The following is a 16,035-nucleotide window of genomic DNA, read 5'->3' as shown; positions in this document are numbered from 1 at the left end:
GTATATAATTCAAGAAGATCCATGTTCTCATTTTTGGGTGGAAAATGGTAACAGATAAATAAAAAATACTTACTTACTTCGTAAATTTTGATTCGCTGAAACTAAAACTCTCCCTCTCTCCCCATAAGGTGGGGTTTGCGAGAGAGGAACTAGAGTTTTACAAATGTTGACCCAAATATTAAATATTACTCGTAGACAGCATCAGTTGCTGAATATACTTAATTAATTCTTCAGTTTTAGATACACATTGTCTCTTAACGAAATAACGCTGAATTAAGTGGCAAACGGTGCATAAACTGATCAGCTCTTACGGGTCGTTGCGTAGGCTGTTATTAGTCGGTGAAAAGAAAATCACTCACAAGAAATAGCACGGGAAAATTTGAGGCTAGTGAGAGATACATTTTACCAAATGGTTCTGCGATGGCACAACATTAAACATTACCTAAGCGGCAGCATGGGTGATATCGTGGTTAGCTTGTGCTCAGAGTTTCGAGCTTATACAGTAGTACCCTGTGTTCATAGTTTCGAGCTTTTATAGTAGTATCTCTTTATTGAGTCATCGTGACAAGTGACCAAGACGGTTAAGTAGTTTTACCGTCGAAAACCAGCAGCCTCCATTATAGTTTCGAGCCATTAACACTGGGGAACACTGTTACAATATGACATCTAAACTTGATGTCTATATGGTCTGGAGACAAAACGTATGGTCCAGTATTTGCCATGGGTGATAATTAAAAATTTCTCCTCCCAAGGAAATCATTTGACAGGCCAAAAAGACATCAGTTTTCATGGCCAGTAAAGCTGTGTTATTTTCAACGGTTTTGGAATGACCACTCTGCAAAGTTAAATTGGCAGCCACTAGCGTCTTCTTACTGTGGTGTTCACTTCGCAGGTGACGATGAAGACATGAAATAGTGTGTAACAGTGGCTTTTGTTACGATAAGTCAACGCAAAACTCAGTGTGCAGTAGAGTGTATCCGGAATCACTGTGTAGCGTATATCACTGCTTAAGGTGAACAGTTTGAGACCGTGATACGAACACAACAATGAAGGCCTCAATCTTCCTTTATCGTTTTGCTTTTTCTTTATGAACTTCGTGCTCGCTCTCAATCGTATGAACGATAAAACCAAATTTACCGTGGAAATGGAAAAACAAGAATGTCTAAGCTTTTTTGTATTTGAAGACAACTAGGACATGTTCAAGTCTGATTACTGACTATTATCGTAAGCCAACTTCCACCGACGTTGTTATCGATTCGCAATCATGTCACCCGTTCGTTCATAAGCGAGCATACTTTCCCTTGGTGTTCGTTAGAATCACTGAACTGCAGCTTAGTGGAGACGCTATCACTAAATAGAACAAGATTGTTGTTCTGGTTGGACTAGCTGGTGGTGACACTAAAAAATCCATACTTGCAATGGATACTATAATTTTCAACGAGGGGTGGTAACATTGTCTTACTTTGGTCCCAGTTACGATGGGATAGGTGACGCCTGCAAGAAGGCTAATGCGAAACTAAGGTTTTATACGTGTAAGAAACTAGGTTTGCTTTTGCGTCATTGCCTTGGCGACAAGCTAGATAAATTAAGGGAAAAAGAAGAGAAACCGCGTGTATAAATCCATTGTGGCTCGTGCAGTAATGCCTACGCCAGGCAACAGGAAGGGACCTTGCTTCTAGGTATAGGGAATATAATTGCAAAAACAGTAGTCCTCTAGGCTATCACCTAGAAAATGAAGGCTACACTTTCCTGTTGTAAATAAGGGCATGAAAGTACTACATGTTGAGCCTTAACGGCAAAAGCTCGATATTCTAGAGGAGTTGCAAATTTATATTCATTGCGCTATTAACCCTTCTATAGTGAACAGACTGGTTCCTCCCGCCAAAGGTTAGGATTTCCGATAGCTTGCATTTCGTGACACCCGAGCGTAGTCTGTTGGGGGATCTCCATGTATTCCAATTCTCTGTGTAGCCGGGTGGCAGTCTTTCGTTTGGAGTAATCCATCCCACAATACTGGTAAGCCTAGCACGCCATAGTTCGATTCGGCATTGCTGTGTTGCCTAACTAGAGCCTCGGTAGATCTGAGGAACCTCTTTCTGGATTTATTCGTGGGTTTGCTGGTTGATAGCCATATAGGGGGTGAGATTCAGAAGTTTCTGATTTTTTGTTCTCACTTTTTGCTGCTACCTCTCGGCGGCTGTCGGGGGGAGGGGGGGGAGGGTGTAATTCCCGGGAGGCTGTACAGTTTACCCCGAGGGGTAGGCTTCAGGCACTCGGTGATGATACGACAAGTATCATTAAGAGCGACATCTACTGTTTTGGCATGACCAGAATTGAACCACACTGGGCTTGTGTATTTTCCGGCAGAGTTACAAAATGCAAGGGAAAAGGTTCTCACACTGCTGGCGTGTGCTCGCCACGTTGTGCCTGTTAGCTTTCAAATGATATTGTTTCTGGCTTCCAATTTTTGCTTGGTATTTAGGCAGTGCCTCTTAGATGTTAATGCACGGTCAAGGGTGACCCCTAGGTATTTGGGATACGTAAAGTGTTCTAGTGATGTTTCTTCCCAGGTGATATTGAGGCCTCTAGCTGCCTGCCGGGTTTTAAGATGGAAAGCGCAAGTCTGTGTTTTCCATGACTTGTTCTCAACTGGTTGCCCCTATCGTAAGCTGACAGTTCTCTCAGTGCTTTGGACAGATTCTCTTCAACAGTTTCAAAGCAGAGGGCTTGGGCTGTGATAGCACAGTCATCTGCATACATGAAGCTCTGTGTTCCTTCAGGTAGTGGTTGATCATTTGTGTGGATGTTAAACAAAGCTTATGATTTCAAACAGGACCACCAAGCGAAAAAATTTGATGTAGCAACCTTACTAGCAGTGTTACAAATTTTAAAAGTTTCGAATTACTTCTGCCCCTTTCACCTAACTGCAAATAATATTTCTTCAGCTTGTAGAAATTTCGTTGTTTTGCGTTGATAGAGTATCTGCTTAGTTTCAATAGGCATGCAGTAAAATGTTTGCTCGCTAAATATGTTTACACGATTGAATGGAGAAACAAAGACTGTCAACAAGGCCAAAAATTGCCGCTAATTATGGTAATTCATTATTTAACAGTAACTGATCAAATATAGGCCGCTGTTGTTAGCAAATGTTACGGCCTAGACTGCTGATTTATTGGTTATCCTTCTTTGTGTATACGATATATCGCATTTATAGTACAAGTTATTTATGGCTTATTGTTCATTTGTCAGGGTAGCCTTTAATATGTAATTATTATTGGAATATACATATGAGCTCAGTCATGTAAATGACGGCCAGCCGCCTATGTTTTCTAACAGTCGTTGCACGAAACAGTTTTTGTTCTCGTGTAACTGACTCATAAAAACTATGAGTCTAATTTATTCCAAGTATAAAATGGAAATTTTTATGATGTCTGCACCAAATCTACTGCACCTCCTAGAGAATCTCTGTGTTAGCGATCTAATTACATTTTAAAATCTCAAACTACAGGGCACTTTACGGGCAAACATTCGCCGTCCCCGGGTCAAATTGGCAGGGGGCATTTTATGTTGACAACACAAAGTTTATTCTCAGCATCTGAATGCTCACTCCAGAGATATTACTACTCTATGACACGTACCCACAGTTGACTAACATGGGACTATGGGCATTTATTTCCGATTTGGACTGTGAGTCAGAAGAATAAAGTAACATGTATCTTCGTATCTTCACTGTTGCTTAGTTAATTGTATTAGTGAAATGTTATGATGGTACGATTCAGTATTAAAGACGAAACTTCCAAGAAAGGTAACTCAGTTACAGAAAAATAACATCTGTTATGAAGCCATAGTAGAACTGTTTCATGAATCAGTACCGAGGAAGTTAGGCACCAGTTGTCTAATGTGTGATGTATTTATAGCAACATATTTCGGGGCAATGTTATAGCAATCGCAAGTGTTGTACTACAATTTGATAATAGGATAACATAGTCTGGTAACATGGTTTGGTAATTGTATCAGATATTCTAAAGATGATGCGTTATATCAAATATTCAAAAACTATTGCGTAACGTTCTCAATACTATGAATATTCTCAGTACTGAAAATATTCTTAATACTGAAAATATTCTCAATACTGAAAATATTCTCAATACTCAGAATAATAAGTTTGATGTCACAATACTAACAATGCTACTACCAGGGGAGAGGCTGTGTGTGACAGTAACGGTGAGGTGTTTTGGTAATTGTATCAGATATTCGAAAACTAATCGGCAACATTCTCAGTACTGAGACTAACAAGTTTCATGTCATAGTACTGACAATGTCATTACCAGGGGTGAGGTTGTATGTGGTAAACAGTGATTCCAACATTCAATGTGAGGCATCTTCATGGATCTGAGGACGCAACTCTCCCTTTTCTCACATGATATCTTGCGAACCATAGATAAGGGTATCAGACAGATGCCATATTCCTTGACTTCCGGAAAGCGTTTGACTCGGTGCCCCACTGCAGACTCCTAACTAAGAAACGAGCATATGGGATTAGTTCCCAAATATGTGAGTGGCTCGAGGACTTCTTAAGTAATAGAACCCGGTACATTGTCCTCGATGGTGAGTGTTCATCGGAGGTGAGAGTATCATCTTGAGTGCGCCAGGGAAGTGTGGTAGGTCCGCTGTTGTTTTCTATCTACATAAACTATCTTTTGGATAGGGTGGATAGCAATGTGAGGCTGTTTGCTGATTATGCTGTGATGTACGTGAAGGTGTCGTCGTTAAGTGACTGTAGGAGGATACACGATGACTTGGACAGGATTTGTGACCGGTTTAAAGAATGGCAGCTAACTCTAAATATAGATAAATGTAAATTAATGCAGATGAATAGGAAAAAGAATCCCGTAATGTTTGAACACTCCATTAGTAGTGTAGCGCTTGACACAGTCACGTCGATTAAATATTTGGGCGTAACATTGCAGAGCGATATGAAGTGGGATAAGCATGTAATGGCAGTTGTGGGGAAGGCGGATAGTCGTCTTCGGTTCATTGGTAGAAATTTGGGAATATGTGGTTCATCTGTAAAGGAGACCGCTAATGGAACACTAACACGACCTATTCTTGAGTATTGCTCGAGCGTTTGGGATCCCTATCAGGTCGGATTGAGGAAGGACATAGAAGCAATTCAGAGGCGGGCTGCTAGATTTGTTACTGGTAGTTTTGATCATCACGCGAGTGTTACGGAAATGCTTCAGGAACTCGGGTGGGAGTCTTTAGAGGAAAGGAGGCGTTCTTTTCGTGAATCGCTACTTAGCAAATTTAGAGAACCAGCATTTGAGGCTGACCGCAGTACAATTTTACTCCCACCAACTTATATTTCGCGGAAAGACCACAAAGATAAGACCGATTACGGCTCGTATAGAGGCATATAGGCAGTCATTTTTCCCTCGTTCTGTTTGGGAGTGGAACAGGGAGAGAATGTGCTAGTTGTTGTACGAGGTACCCTCCGCGACGCACCGTATGGTGGATTGCGGAGTATGTATGTAGATGTAGATGAAGACCGGAATTCTGGTTCAAGGCACAGTGTTAACACTTTCATTCTGCTTATGGAGGGGATTAATAACACATTATTTCAATAATCCAGTAACAGTCAGATATTTGAAATCAGCTGTCCATGACAGTTTTTGATGGACTGCGGTAATGTCAATAAACACCGTCTCATCTTCGGTATCTATTGTGTTGGCACAGAGGTCTGGTCCCCTTGGATATAATACATGTAAAGGTTCAAGACCTGTAAGTTAAATTATACCTTACAAGTTGCATTGTATTATGATACTGTCACGTGCAACAAAGGATATATTATTAGGTGTAGCTTAATCCTGGAAATATGTTATTAGTGCTCTGTCGGCCATAGACAGTAAAAACTGAGAAATACTGAGCAGGAAAAGGATTCTTTGCCATATTACGTGCATTTTCAGGATAACTATAGGAGATGAAGAAGCAAAGCTTACGTGTTTTTAAAGCGTATCAGATTAAACATTTGGCCGCAGCCTTCTCGTAATACACCGAAGAATTAAAGATCAGGCACGAACGAAAGTTGAGGAAAGATTTTTTATAATTTGTCAAGTTATACAAAACTACTATTTTAAGAATAATAACGAACTATTTTAGGAATAATAACGAACTATTTTAAGAATAATAACGAATATATTGAAATAGCTTTGATAAAACATGCTTTACTGTTTTGATTTTTATTATTGTTTGTTTTTTGTTGTTCCATAAGTAAACTGGCTTCCTATTCTCTAACTTTCTTGAACGTGTGTGCTGTAACGTGAACCTGAACAATGCAAACGATGTGCTTACGTGAAGGCTTCTGTTGAAATGAATCCTCGAATCCATCTGAAACTGTATTACTGTATTGAAGTTAACTTTGACTAGAAATAATTACACAACTTAAAACTGAATACTAAAGAAGCTATCCCGCGAAATTCTGTGTTGTACAGTGGAATAAACTGTGAAACGATGAGTGACATCACAGTGCATGTCTTCCGATTCCAGCACAGAAAATAAAAATAAAAAATGTACATAAAATTAGAAATAAATATCCGAAATGCTTCTGTAAAAATTGTCCTGCAAATTTAAATACCAGAAGTGCCTAAATAAAATACCAAATTTTAAATGGCACATAAGCGAACACTAACACTGCATTGTAACGATAAGAACGTCTCAGAAACAAATAAAATCTGAACTTCCCAACCAAACTGAACCTAATATTGTAACGCAATGCTTGACTGTGAATGATTTTACCGTGTCCTGGCTGTGACGTTAAACTGGGCTCTTACAATCTTAAGTGACTTAACGTGTGGCGCTGGAAACTGGGTACTGCTCGAAAGTGATGAATATTAACATGCTGTGCTGCAGTAAACCAGCAAAAAAAGTACTAACAAGCACAGCATGCTTTACTTTGAATAACTGCCTTCCGCTAACAAGGAGACCGTATAAACCTCCGCTCACGGTTTTCATTGATATAGACAGGCCGTTCAGAGCACTACTAGGACTTCAACATATGTAAACAGGAGGGGGGTGGTGCAACTCCTCCCGTTTTCGAAAAGATTGAATTTGAAAATTTCACATCAGTCCCATATGCGCAAGATCTCTGGATGGATCTTCCTATAGGTACTTTTAATTCCCATTCTAATAACAGAATTACTTTTACTGTAAAAATTATCAATATTTAAAGATTAATTCATTGCTTACATAATATTTAGCAATAAAAGTACACAAAAATGTGTTCGTAAAGAGACTGTAACAAAAGGATATCACGAGAACTTACTGTCAAATCAGTACTGCAGCTACCGTAAAGAACAATTACTGTGACATACAGCAAGTGTGATGAGCGACGAATTTTTGCAGGTGCATGATTTTTCAGTGTAAAAAAAAAAAAAAAAAAAAAAGAAAAGAAGTTTGCATTCATAAAAGGTTCTTTATTATCACACAGTTCAGCGGCTTACCACACATATCAAAATATATCACCGAATATTTGTACATACGTTTGGACATACTAGTGCTAGTGTACGACCGATTAAATTTTTATTAAACTTCTCTAGAAACTATCCCTCTACTCCGTTCGACGATGTACGAGCAATTTGGTAGTCGTTACGTAAAATTCCTTGCACGTATGTAAAAATAAACGTCGACAGGCTACACAGTGGAATATACGTGGGAGTGATTCTTTTAATACTGCAATTTCCCAGAATAACGTGAGAATGGGAAGAAAAAGGACTGGTAGAAAGAGTCGATCAAGAGACTTCGCGCATCCCGAAGTAACCGCCTATTAACCCAATTTTTTTCAGCTTACGACTGTACAAAATATATTAGTAGGCCTGTAATTTTGTAACTCGATTTTGTAGAAAAAGGTGGAAGTTGCGTCTTCCTGGAAGTTCAGGTCATTCTCTAGGCAAACTGTCAAAACGATTGAAATGATGAGGGTAAGTTCGTACGGTCCCCTTGTAATTGAGAATAACACAGGCACTGCAATATCGTATCGTTGAAGACTTCTGTTTTAAAAATATCCAATGTGCAGTTATATTTTGTGAAACATCGAATAAAAATGGAGCTCACAACACTTTCATTTAATACCAAAAATAAGTTAGCAACCTTCCAAGAGTCAGACACACCAACCATGAAAATTAAAGAAAATATACTCTGAAGTGACAAGTCATGGCCTACCTCCTGGTATCGTGTTGGAGTTTCTTTTCCTCAGTATAGTGGAGCAACTTTGTGTGACATGGACTCAACAAGTCGTTGGACGTCTCATGCAGAAATAATGAGCCGTACTGCCTCTGCAGTCGTCCATAATTGCGAAAGTATTCACGGTGCAGGAGTTTGTGCCCGAAATGACCTCCCGACTACGTCCCATATAAGTTCAATGGGATGCATGTCGTGCGATCTACGTGGCCAAAATAATTCGCTAGAACTCTTCCCAGTGTTCTTCAAACCAATCGCGAACAATTGTTTTGAACATGGCGCAATGCCATCCATAAAAATACCATCGTTGTTTGAGAACACAAAGTAAATGAATGGCTGCAAATGGTCTCCAGGTAGCCGAACTTAAACTTTCGAGTCAATGACTTTCCAGTCAATGACCCGTTCAGTTGGATCAGAGGACGCAGTCCATTTCATGTAAAGACAGCCCAAACCATTATGGAGCCACCGCCAGCTTGCACTGTGCATTGTAGACAATTTGGGTCCATAGCTTCGTGGGGTCTGCACCTCCCTCACCCGAACCGTACCATCAGCTCTTTCCAACTGAAATCAGGATTCGTCTGACGAGGCCACGGTGTTCCACTCGTCTAGGGTCACAAGCCGAGGAGAGGCGCGACAGGCGACGTCGAGCTGTTAGCAAAGGCATTCGCGTCGATCGTCTGCTGCCATAGCCCATTGACGACAAATTTCGCCGCACTCCCCTAAGGGATACGTTGGTCGTACGTCCCACATTGATTTCGGCTGCTATTTCACGCAGTGAACTTACCTGTTAAAACTGACAACTATACCAAGCGCGCTGGCTAAGTGGTTAGACACTGGACTCGCATTCGGCAGGACGACACTTCAAACCGCGTCCGCCCGTCATGATTTAGGTTTTCAGTGATTTCCCCAAATCGCTTCAGCAAAATTCCGGGATGGTTCCTCTGAAAGAGCAATGCCGATTTTCTTCCCCATTCTTAACTGCCCCAATGAGATCGATGAGGTCGCTGTTTGGTCCCATCCCCCACCCTCCCCCCCAAACCAACCAACCGACCAACCAATTGGAAACTCTACGCAAACACGCCTCCTCTCGATCGTGCCAGCCATTGTGGCCGAGCGGTTCTAGGCGCTTCAGCCCGGAACCGCGCTGCTGCTACTGCCGCAGGTTCGAATCCTGCCTCGCGCATGGATGTGTGTGATGTCCTTAGGTTAGTTAGGTTTAAGTAGTTCTAAGTCTAGGGGGCTGACGACCTCAGATGTTAAGTCCCATAGTGCTTGGAGCCATTTGAACCATTTTGAGCTCTCGATCGTTACGTGAAGGCTGTTGGCCACTGCGTTGTCCGGGTGAGAGATAATGCCTGAAATTTAGTATTCTCGGCACACTCTTGACAATGTCGACGCAGAATACTGCGAAATGTAATGTCGATTTCGTCTGGCTTCAACTATCATTCGGCGTACTGCCATCATCGCGACGAAAGCCTTTTCACATGAATCACCTGAGTACAAATCCTAGCTCTGTTAATGCACTGATCTTTTATACCAAAGCTGGCCGTTGTTTGAGTCAAACAAAGCTTGGATGGCGTGTACAGGTACAGCTGCCCATGGAGCTTCAACACGATACCACAGTTCATCAAGAGTAGCCACTGGCGTATTCTGACGAGCCAGTTGCTCTGCCACTATTGACCCCACATTTTCAGTTGACCAGACGTTTTCAGTTGGTGAGAGATCTGGAGAATGTGCTGGCCAGGGCAGCAGTCGAACAGTTTCTGTATCCAGAAAGGCCCGTACAGGACCTGCAACATGCGGTCGTGCACTATCCTGCTGAAATGTAGGGTTTTGCAGGGACCGAATTATGGGTAGAGCCAGGGGTCGTAACACATCTGAAATGTAACGTCCACTGTTGAAAGTGCCGTCAATGCGAACAAGAGGTGACCGAGACGTCCAACCAATGACACCCCACACCATCACGCCGGGTGATACGCCAGTATGGCGACGACGAATACACGCTTCCAATATACGTTCACCGCGATGTCGTCAAACACGGATGCGACCATCACAATGCTGTAAAGAGAACCTGGATTCATCCGAAAAAATGACGTTTTGCCATTCGTGCAGCCAGGTTCGTCGTTGAGTACACCATCGCAGGCGCTCCTGTCTGTGATGCAGGGTCAAGGGTAACCGCAGCAATGGTCTCCGAGCTGGTAGACCCTGCTGCTGCAATCGTCGTCGAACCGTTCGTGCAGATGGTCGTTGTCTTGCAGACGTCCCCATCTGCTGACTCAGGGATCGAGACGTGGCTGCACGATTCGCTACAGCCATGAGCATAAGATGCTTGTCATCTCTACTGCTAGGGATACGAGGCCGTTGGGATCCAGCACGGCGTTCCGTATTACCCTCCTGAACCCACCGATTCCATATTCTACTAACAGTCATTGGATCTCGACCAACGCGAACAGCAATGTCGCAATACGATAAACCGCATTCGCGATAGCCTACAATCCGAAGCCGGAAACATGATGCCACACATTTCTCCTCCTTACACGAGGCATCACAACAACGTTTCACCAGCCAACGCCGGTCAACTGCTGTTTGTGTGTGAGAAATCGGTTGGAAACTTTCCTCATGTCATCACGTTGTAGGTGTCACCACCGGCGCCAACCTTGTGTAAATGCTCTGAAAAGCTAATCATTTGCATATCACAGTATTTTCTTCTGTCGGTTAAATTTCACGTCTGTATCACGTCATCCTTGTGGTGTAGAAATTTTAATGGCCGGTTGAGTATTTCTGAAACATCAGTCAACGTTTATATGTGATGCAGTTTTTTCTTAGTTTATGCCGTCCCGTAAAGCTTTTTGAGTTATCAGTATCCCCACAAAAACTGTTTTGGCACATAAATGATCACTCATTATTACGTTTGGCTCGCCCGCAGAAGAGGCTCGTGGACTGAGGTGCGCCTACCTGTGCCCGCAGGAACCCCAGCAAGTCGGAGGACGGCACGTGGACGGCTACCTACTGGCCGGTGCACACGGCGTACGGCCGCGAGTTCCTCACGCTGGCCATCAACTCCAGCGAGACGGGGCGCGGGCCGCGGCTCAAGCAGTGTGCCTTCTGGAAGAAGTACCTACCTCAGCTGATCGCCATGACCAGTGAGTACCCCTCGGCGCCTTCTGGCGAAGCTTTGCATTTCTCTATTGATTATCTCACTACTGTGATATGAAAGGGGGCGGGGGGAGGAGACCTGCGACCATGGTACCGGACTTCAGGCACACGGCGTTAAAACTTAAAAAAATTATTTCATTTGATGACTTTGTATAAAACGCAGATGGAGACCAGTATGCCTTGTACCGAGATGACGACAGTGATGGTGACTGTAACGAAGATGATGACACCCTCGGCACGTGCGAGAATGAAACTTCCTGGCAGATTAAAACTGTGTGCCCGACCGAGACTCGAACTCGGGACCTTTGCCTTTCGCGGGCAAAGGCAAAGGTCCCGAGTTCGAGTCTCGGTCGAGCACACAGTTTTAATCTGCCAGGAAGTTTCATAACAGCGCACACTCCGCTGCAGAGTGATAATCTCATTCTGGAAACATCCCCCAGGCTGTGGCTAAGCCATGTCTCCGCAATATCCTTTCTTTCAGGAGTGCCAGTTCTGCAAGGTTCGCAGGAGAGCTTCTGTAAAGTTTGGAAGGTAGGAGACGAGATACTGGCAGAAGTAAAGCTGTGAGGACCGGGCGTGAGTCGTGCTTCGGTAGCTCAGTTGGTAAAGCACTTGCCCACGAAAGGCAAAGGTCCCGAGTTCGAGTCTCGGCCGGGCACACAGTTTTAATCTGCCAGGAAGTTTCATATCAGCGCACACTCCGCTGCAGAGTGAAAATCTCATTCTGGACGTGCGAGAATGTTCTGTGTCGGCAGGAAGGAATGTATGATGTAGAGATGTAGGGCAATACAGGTAAATGGCTAGTAATGTCTCTGATTTGGGGAACTAAGTCAGGCTAGGGAGTGGGGTGTATAAACTGAGGGTTGAGTGAGAGGATGCGACAGAAAGACAGGAGAAGTACTGCAGTCCTAGTCTACATATAGGACACCAGGGGATTCGTGCGATACTTCCGCACACTTATATTTTTTTAAAATAATGACGGTATTTCGAACAAGGGTAGTCTTTGCGATAAGGATCGTTGTGGGAAGGAAGGGAAAAAAGAACCGACGACGTGAAATAGTAATCAAGAATTTATGACACATCCTTGTACATACATGTCCATGTGTCCAGAAATATATTCTGTATTCGGAATGTTTGTCCCGTCTTGTACGACTGCAGAGATCAGGGACTGTCAGTAGGATCACATGACCCACAACAGTTTTAATTACAGTAAGAACGTAAGCAACAGGTAAATAGCAATTGAAGGCCTCAATGAAAAATATGTTTGTCGTTTCGGATTAGTTTAGAAAAGTCAACTTTTACGATGGGCAGAAATAATGGACTACCGCAGCGGTCTTGGTTATTACCTGTGACAACGCTGTGTACAAATTAGCCAGTTAATAAGTATTTTAAAACAAATAAAATGGTACTTGTAATAAGATATTATGAAAAGGGAGTCTCTTATTAGTCATTAACAAATCAGTTTCGTACAATGTAAATACGAAGCTTGACATGCATGAAGGCATCCATGAAACCCTTTCGACTATGATATTTAAAAGTCTCTTGTACGTTAAAATTTCCCGCTAAGCGTAAGTTTTAGCGCAAAATTGCAGTGCAGTGTCAGAAGCCTGTTTAATAAATATTTATAATGAGACCTCATTCATCCGTGTATGATTAATATGTGTTGAGGAAAAGGAATGTTGACGTGGGTAATAATGTATTTGATTGAAACTAGGACTTCAGCCAGTACGACGCATTCTCTGTCACCAAGAGGGATCTTGTTGAAGTTGTCTTGTAATCGGACATGGTGTGGAGGTGGAAGGATGGTGGCACTTGTTGATATACACATCAAAAGAAGTTATGCTTCACCTCGGCTCAGAAAATTGGAATAGTGATCAACATAAACATCATTTGCGCCCTTTTTATTGCTCATGAAAACCACACATTGCATGATGTACCACCATACAGCGAGACCTTCAGAGGTGGTGGTCCAGATTGCTGTACGCACCGGTACCTCTAATACGAATTAGGACGTCCTCTTGCATTGATGCATGCCTGTATGCGTCGTGACATACTATCCACAAGTTCATCAAGACACTATTGGTCCAGATTGTCACACTCCTCAACGGTGATTCGGCTTAGATCCCTCAAAGTGGTTGGTGGGTCACGTCGTCCATAAACAGCTTTTTTCAATCTATCCTAAGCATGTGCGATAGGGTTCATGTCTGGAGAAAATGCTGGCCACTCTAGTCGAGCGATGTCGTTGTCCTGAAGGAAGTCATTCACAAGATGTGTACAATGAAGACGAATGCATCGCCAGTATGCTACCGATATGGTTGCACTATCGGTCGGAGGATGGCATTCACGTATCGTACAGCCGTTACGGTGCCTTCCATGACAACCAGTGGCGTACGTCGGCCTCACAGAATGCCACACCAAAGAAGCAGGGAAACCTCACCTTGCTGCAGCCTGACCGGGTTGCCTCCAAACACGTCTCCGACGACTGTCTGGTTGAAGGCATCTGCGACACTCATCGGCGAAGAGAACGTGATTCCAATTCTGAGCGGTCTATTGGGCAGGTTGTAGTGCCCATCTGTACCGCGCTGCATGGTGTTGTGATTGCAAAGATGGAACTCGCCATGGACGTCGGGAGTGAAGTTGCGCATCACGCAGCCTCCTGCGCACGGTTTCAATCGTAACAGGACGTCCTGTGGCTGCACGAAAAGCATTATTCAACACAATGGCGTTGCTGTCAGGGTTCCCCCGAGCCATAATCCGTAGGTAGCGGCCATCCACTGCAGTAGTAGCCCTGGGGCTGCCTGAGCGAGGCATATCATCGACCCTATCTCTCTGTATCTGCTCCATGTCCGAACACCATTGCTTTGGTTCACTCTGAGACCCCTGGACACTTCCTTTGTTTAGAGCCCTTCCTGGCACAAAGTAACAATGCGGACGCGATCGAACTGCGGTATTGACCGTCTAGGCATGGTTGAACTACAGACAACACGAGCCGTTTACTTCCTTCCTGGTGGAATGACTGGAACTGATACGCTGTCGGATCCCCACCGTCTAATAGGTACTGTTCATGCATGGCTCTTTACATCTTAGGACGGGTTTAGTGACACCTCTGAACAGTCAAAGGGACTGTGTCTGTAATACAATATCCACAGTCAAAGGGACTGTGTCTGTAATACAATATCCACAGTCAAAGTCTATCTTCAGCAGTTCTTGGAACCGGGGCGATGAAAAACATTTTCTTGATGTGTGTATATGAGCGGAAGCTACATTGTAGACAGTCGAGTTCTTATCGTCGAGTTTGTGGTATCTACACGTTTTGTGAAGAGAATCGACGAATTTGAGTAAAGGGGGGAATTTTATCAAACTATGGAGGATATGTGTAGATGAGAGAATGCGGATATAGAACGGGACGCTGAGGTAAAGTCATTCTAGAAGTTAGAAGTGGTGGTAAAATTTTTGGGGATGGAGGGATCCAGGTTACGTCGGCAAAGTCAATAGAATAGTGCACACGTGTCTCCACTTTAACTCTGAGGTACAACGGCATCATCCTAGCGAACGGAAATAAACTGCACTTGTCGAGTGTCTCACGAATAAAACTACTACATTCGTCATCACCTGTGAAGACCGGGGTTTTGCATAGTAACACAGGGGGATTAGTGTCTATTGTACTAAACGGGTAGACACTTCACATCTCGTGGTAAGCGACAAATAACACATGCAAATTACGTAAATTCCCTGAAGCTAAAGACTGTAGCAAGCTGAATATTTTTGTATAACACTCTTTAGTAGTCACTTTAAGTGCGATATTAAATAATCAGACCCATTTTGGATATCACGAAGCTAACGAATTAAATATTCCAGGTTTATAATATCTTCAGTAGTGTATTTCAATGAGCGTGTCTTAGACTTTGAAGCTTAATTTCTGCTGTCGTTACAGAATCGTTCCTCCTATCCATGCCTTCCCGCTGTAATAAAATCTTTTCTCGTAATATTGTGTGTTAGAAAAAGGATTAAGTACGCTTGTTCTAGGTCGTATAAATGAAAAATTTTTTTGGTGCTTGGGCTATAACAAGGGATTCTGTCACCACGATAATTAGAAGTCATTGTTATGTATCAACACATTTAACTGAGACGAAATAATCGGTGAATGAGTGTTTCATAGCTATTCTATTAGTTTTGACACTAAAATACGAGAACGAGGGTAATGTATATTCTATGGTGTTTTTCGGTAGCTTTTTAGCCATATATTTGACTAATGGGAGTACTGAAGAGTGCTCTTTTGTAATTTGAATCTATATATAAAACTTAATAAATCTATCAGCGCTAGGAGGGAGGGAAGATTGGGTCTACCGCCCGTTAACATAAAGTTCCCGTCAACATCGAGGTCATTAGAGACAGAGCACAAGCTCGAATTGTATCAAGGAAGGGGATGGAAATCGGACATGCTCTTTGAAAGGAACCATCCCGGGATTTGCCTGAGCGATTCAGGAAAATAAAGGAAAACCTAAATCTGGATGGCCAGACGCAGTTTTGAACCGGCGTCCACCCGAATGCGAGTCCAGAGTGCTAACCACTGCGTTATCAGTAATATTTGGTCAACACTGCAGCGGAGACGCTCCAGTGTATCTCTGTCTTCGACTTAACCGA

At 43.0% G+C, this 16,035-nt stretch overlaps 1 protein-coding gene across 1 annotated transcript in view; it reads left to right on the top strand.

Moving 5' to 3' along the window:
* The window catches only part of LOC126160312 (acetylcholinesterase-like), a gene marked incomplete at its 5' end in the record, with an annotated part of 424,414 nt that extends 412,965 nt beyond the window's left edge, over window positions 1-11,449 (top strand). Inside the window, one exon of the mRNA XM_049916899.1 lies at window positions 11,203-11,449. Within this exon, the coding sequence (XP_049772856.1) occupies window positions 11,203-11,449 (247 nt within the window). The remainder of the gene's footprint in view (window positions 1-11,202) is intronic.
* Window positions 11,450-16,035: the final 4,586 nt, after the last annotated feature.

This window comes from Schistocerca cancellata, chromosome 2 (assembly GCF_023864275.1).
Source record: "Schistocerca cancellata isolate TAMUIC-IGC-003103 chromosome 2, iqSchCanc2.1, whole genome shotgun sequence".
NCBI lineage: Eukaryota > Metazoa > Arthropoda > Insecta > Orthoptera > Acrididae > Schistocerca > Schistocerca cancellata.
The sequence above is the reverse complement of the archived record's forward strand: the minus strand, read 5'-3'. Positions and strand labels throughout refer to the sequence as shown.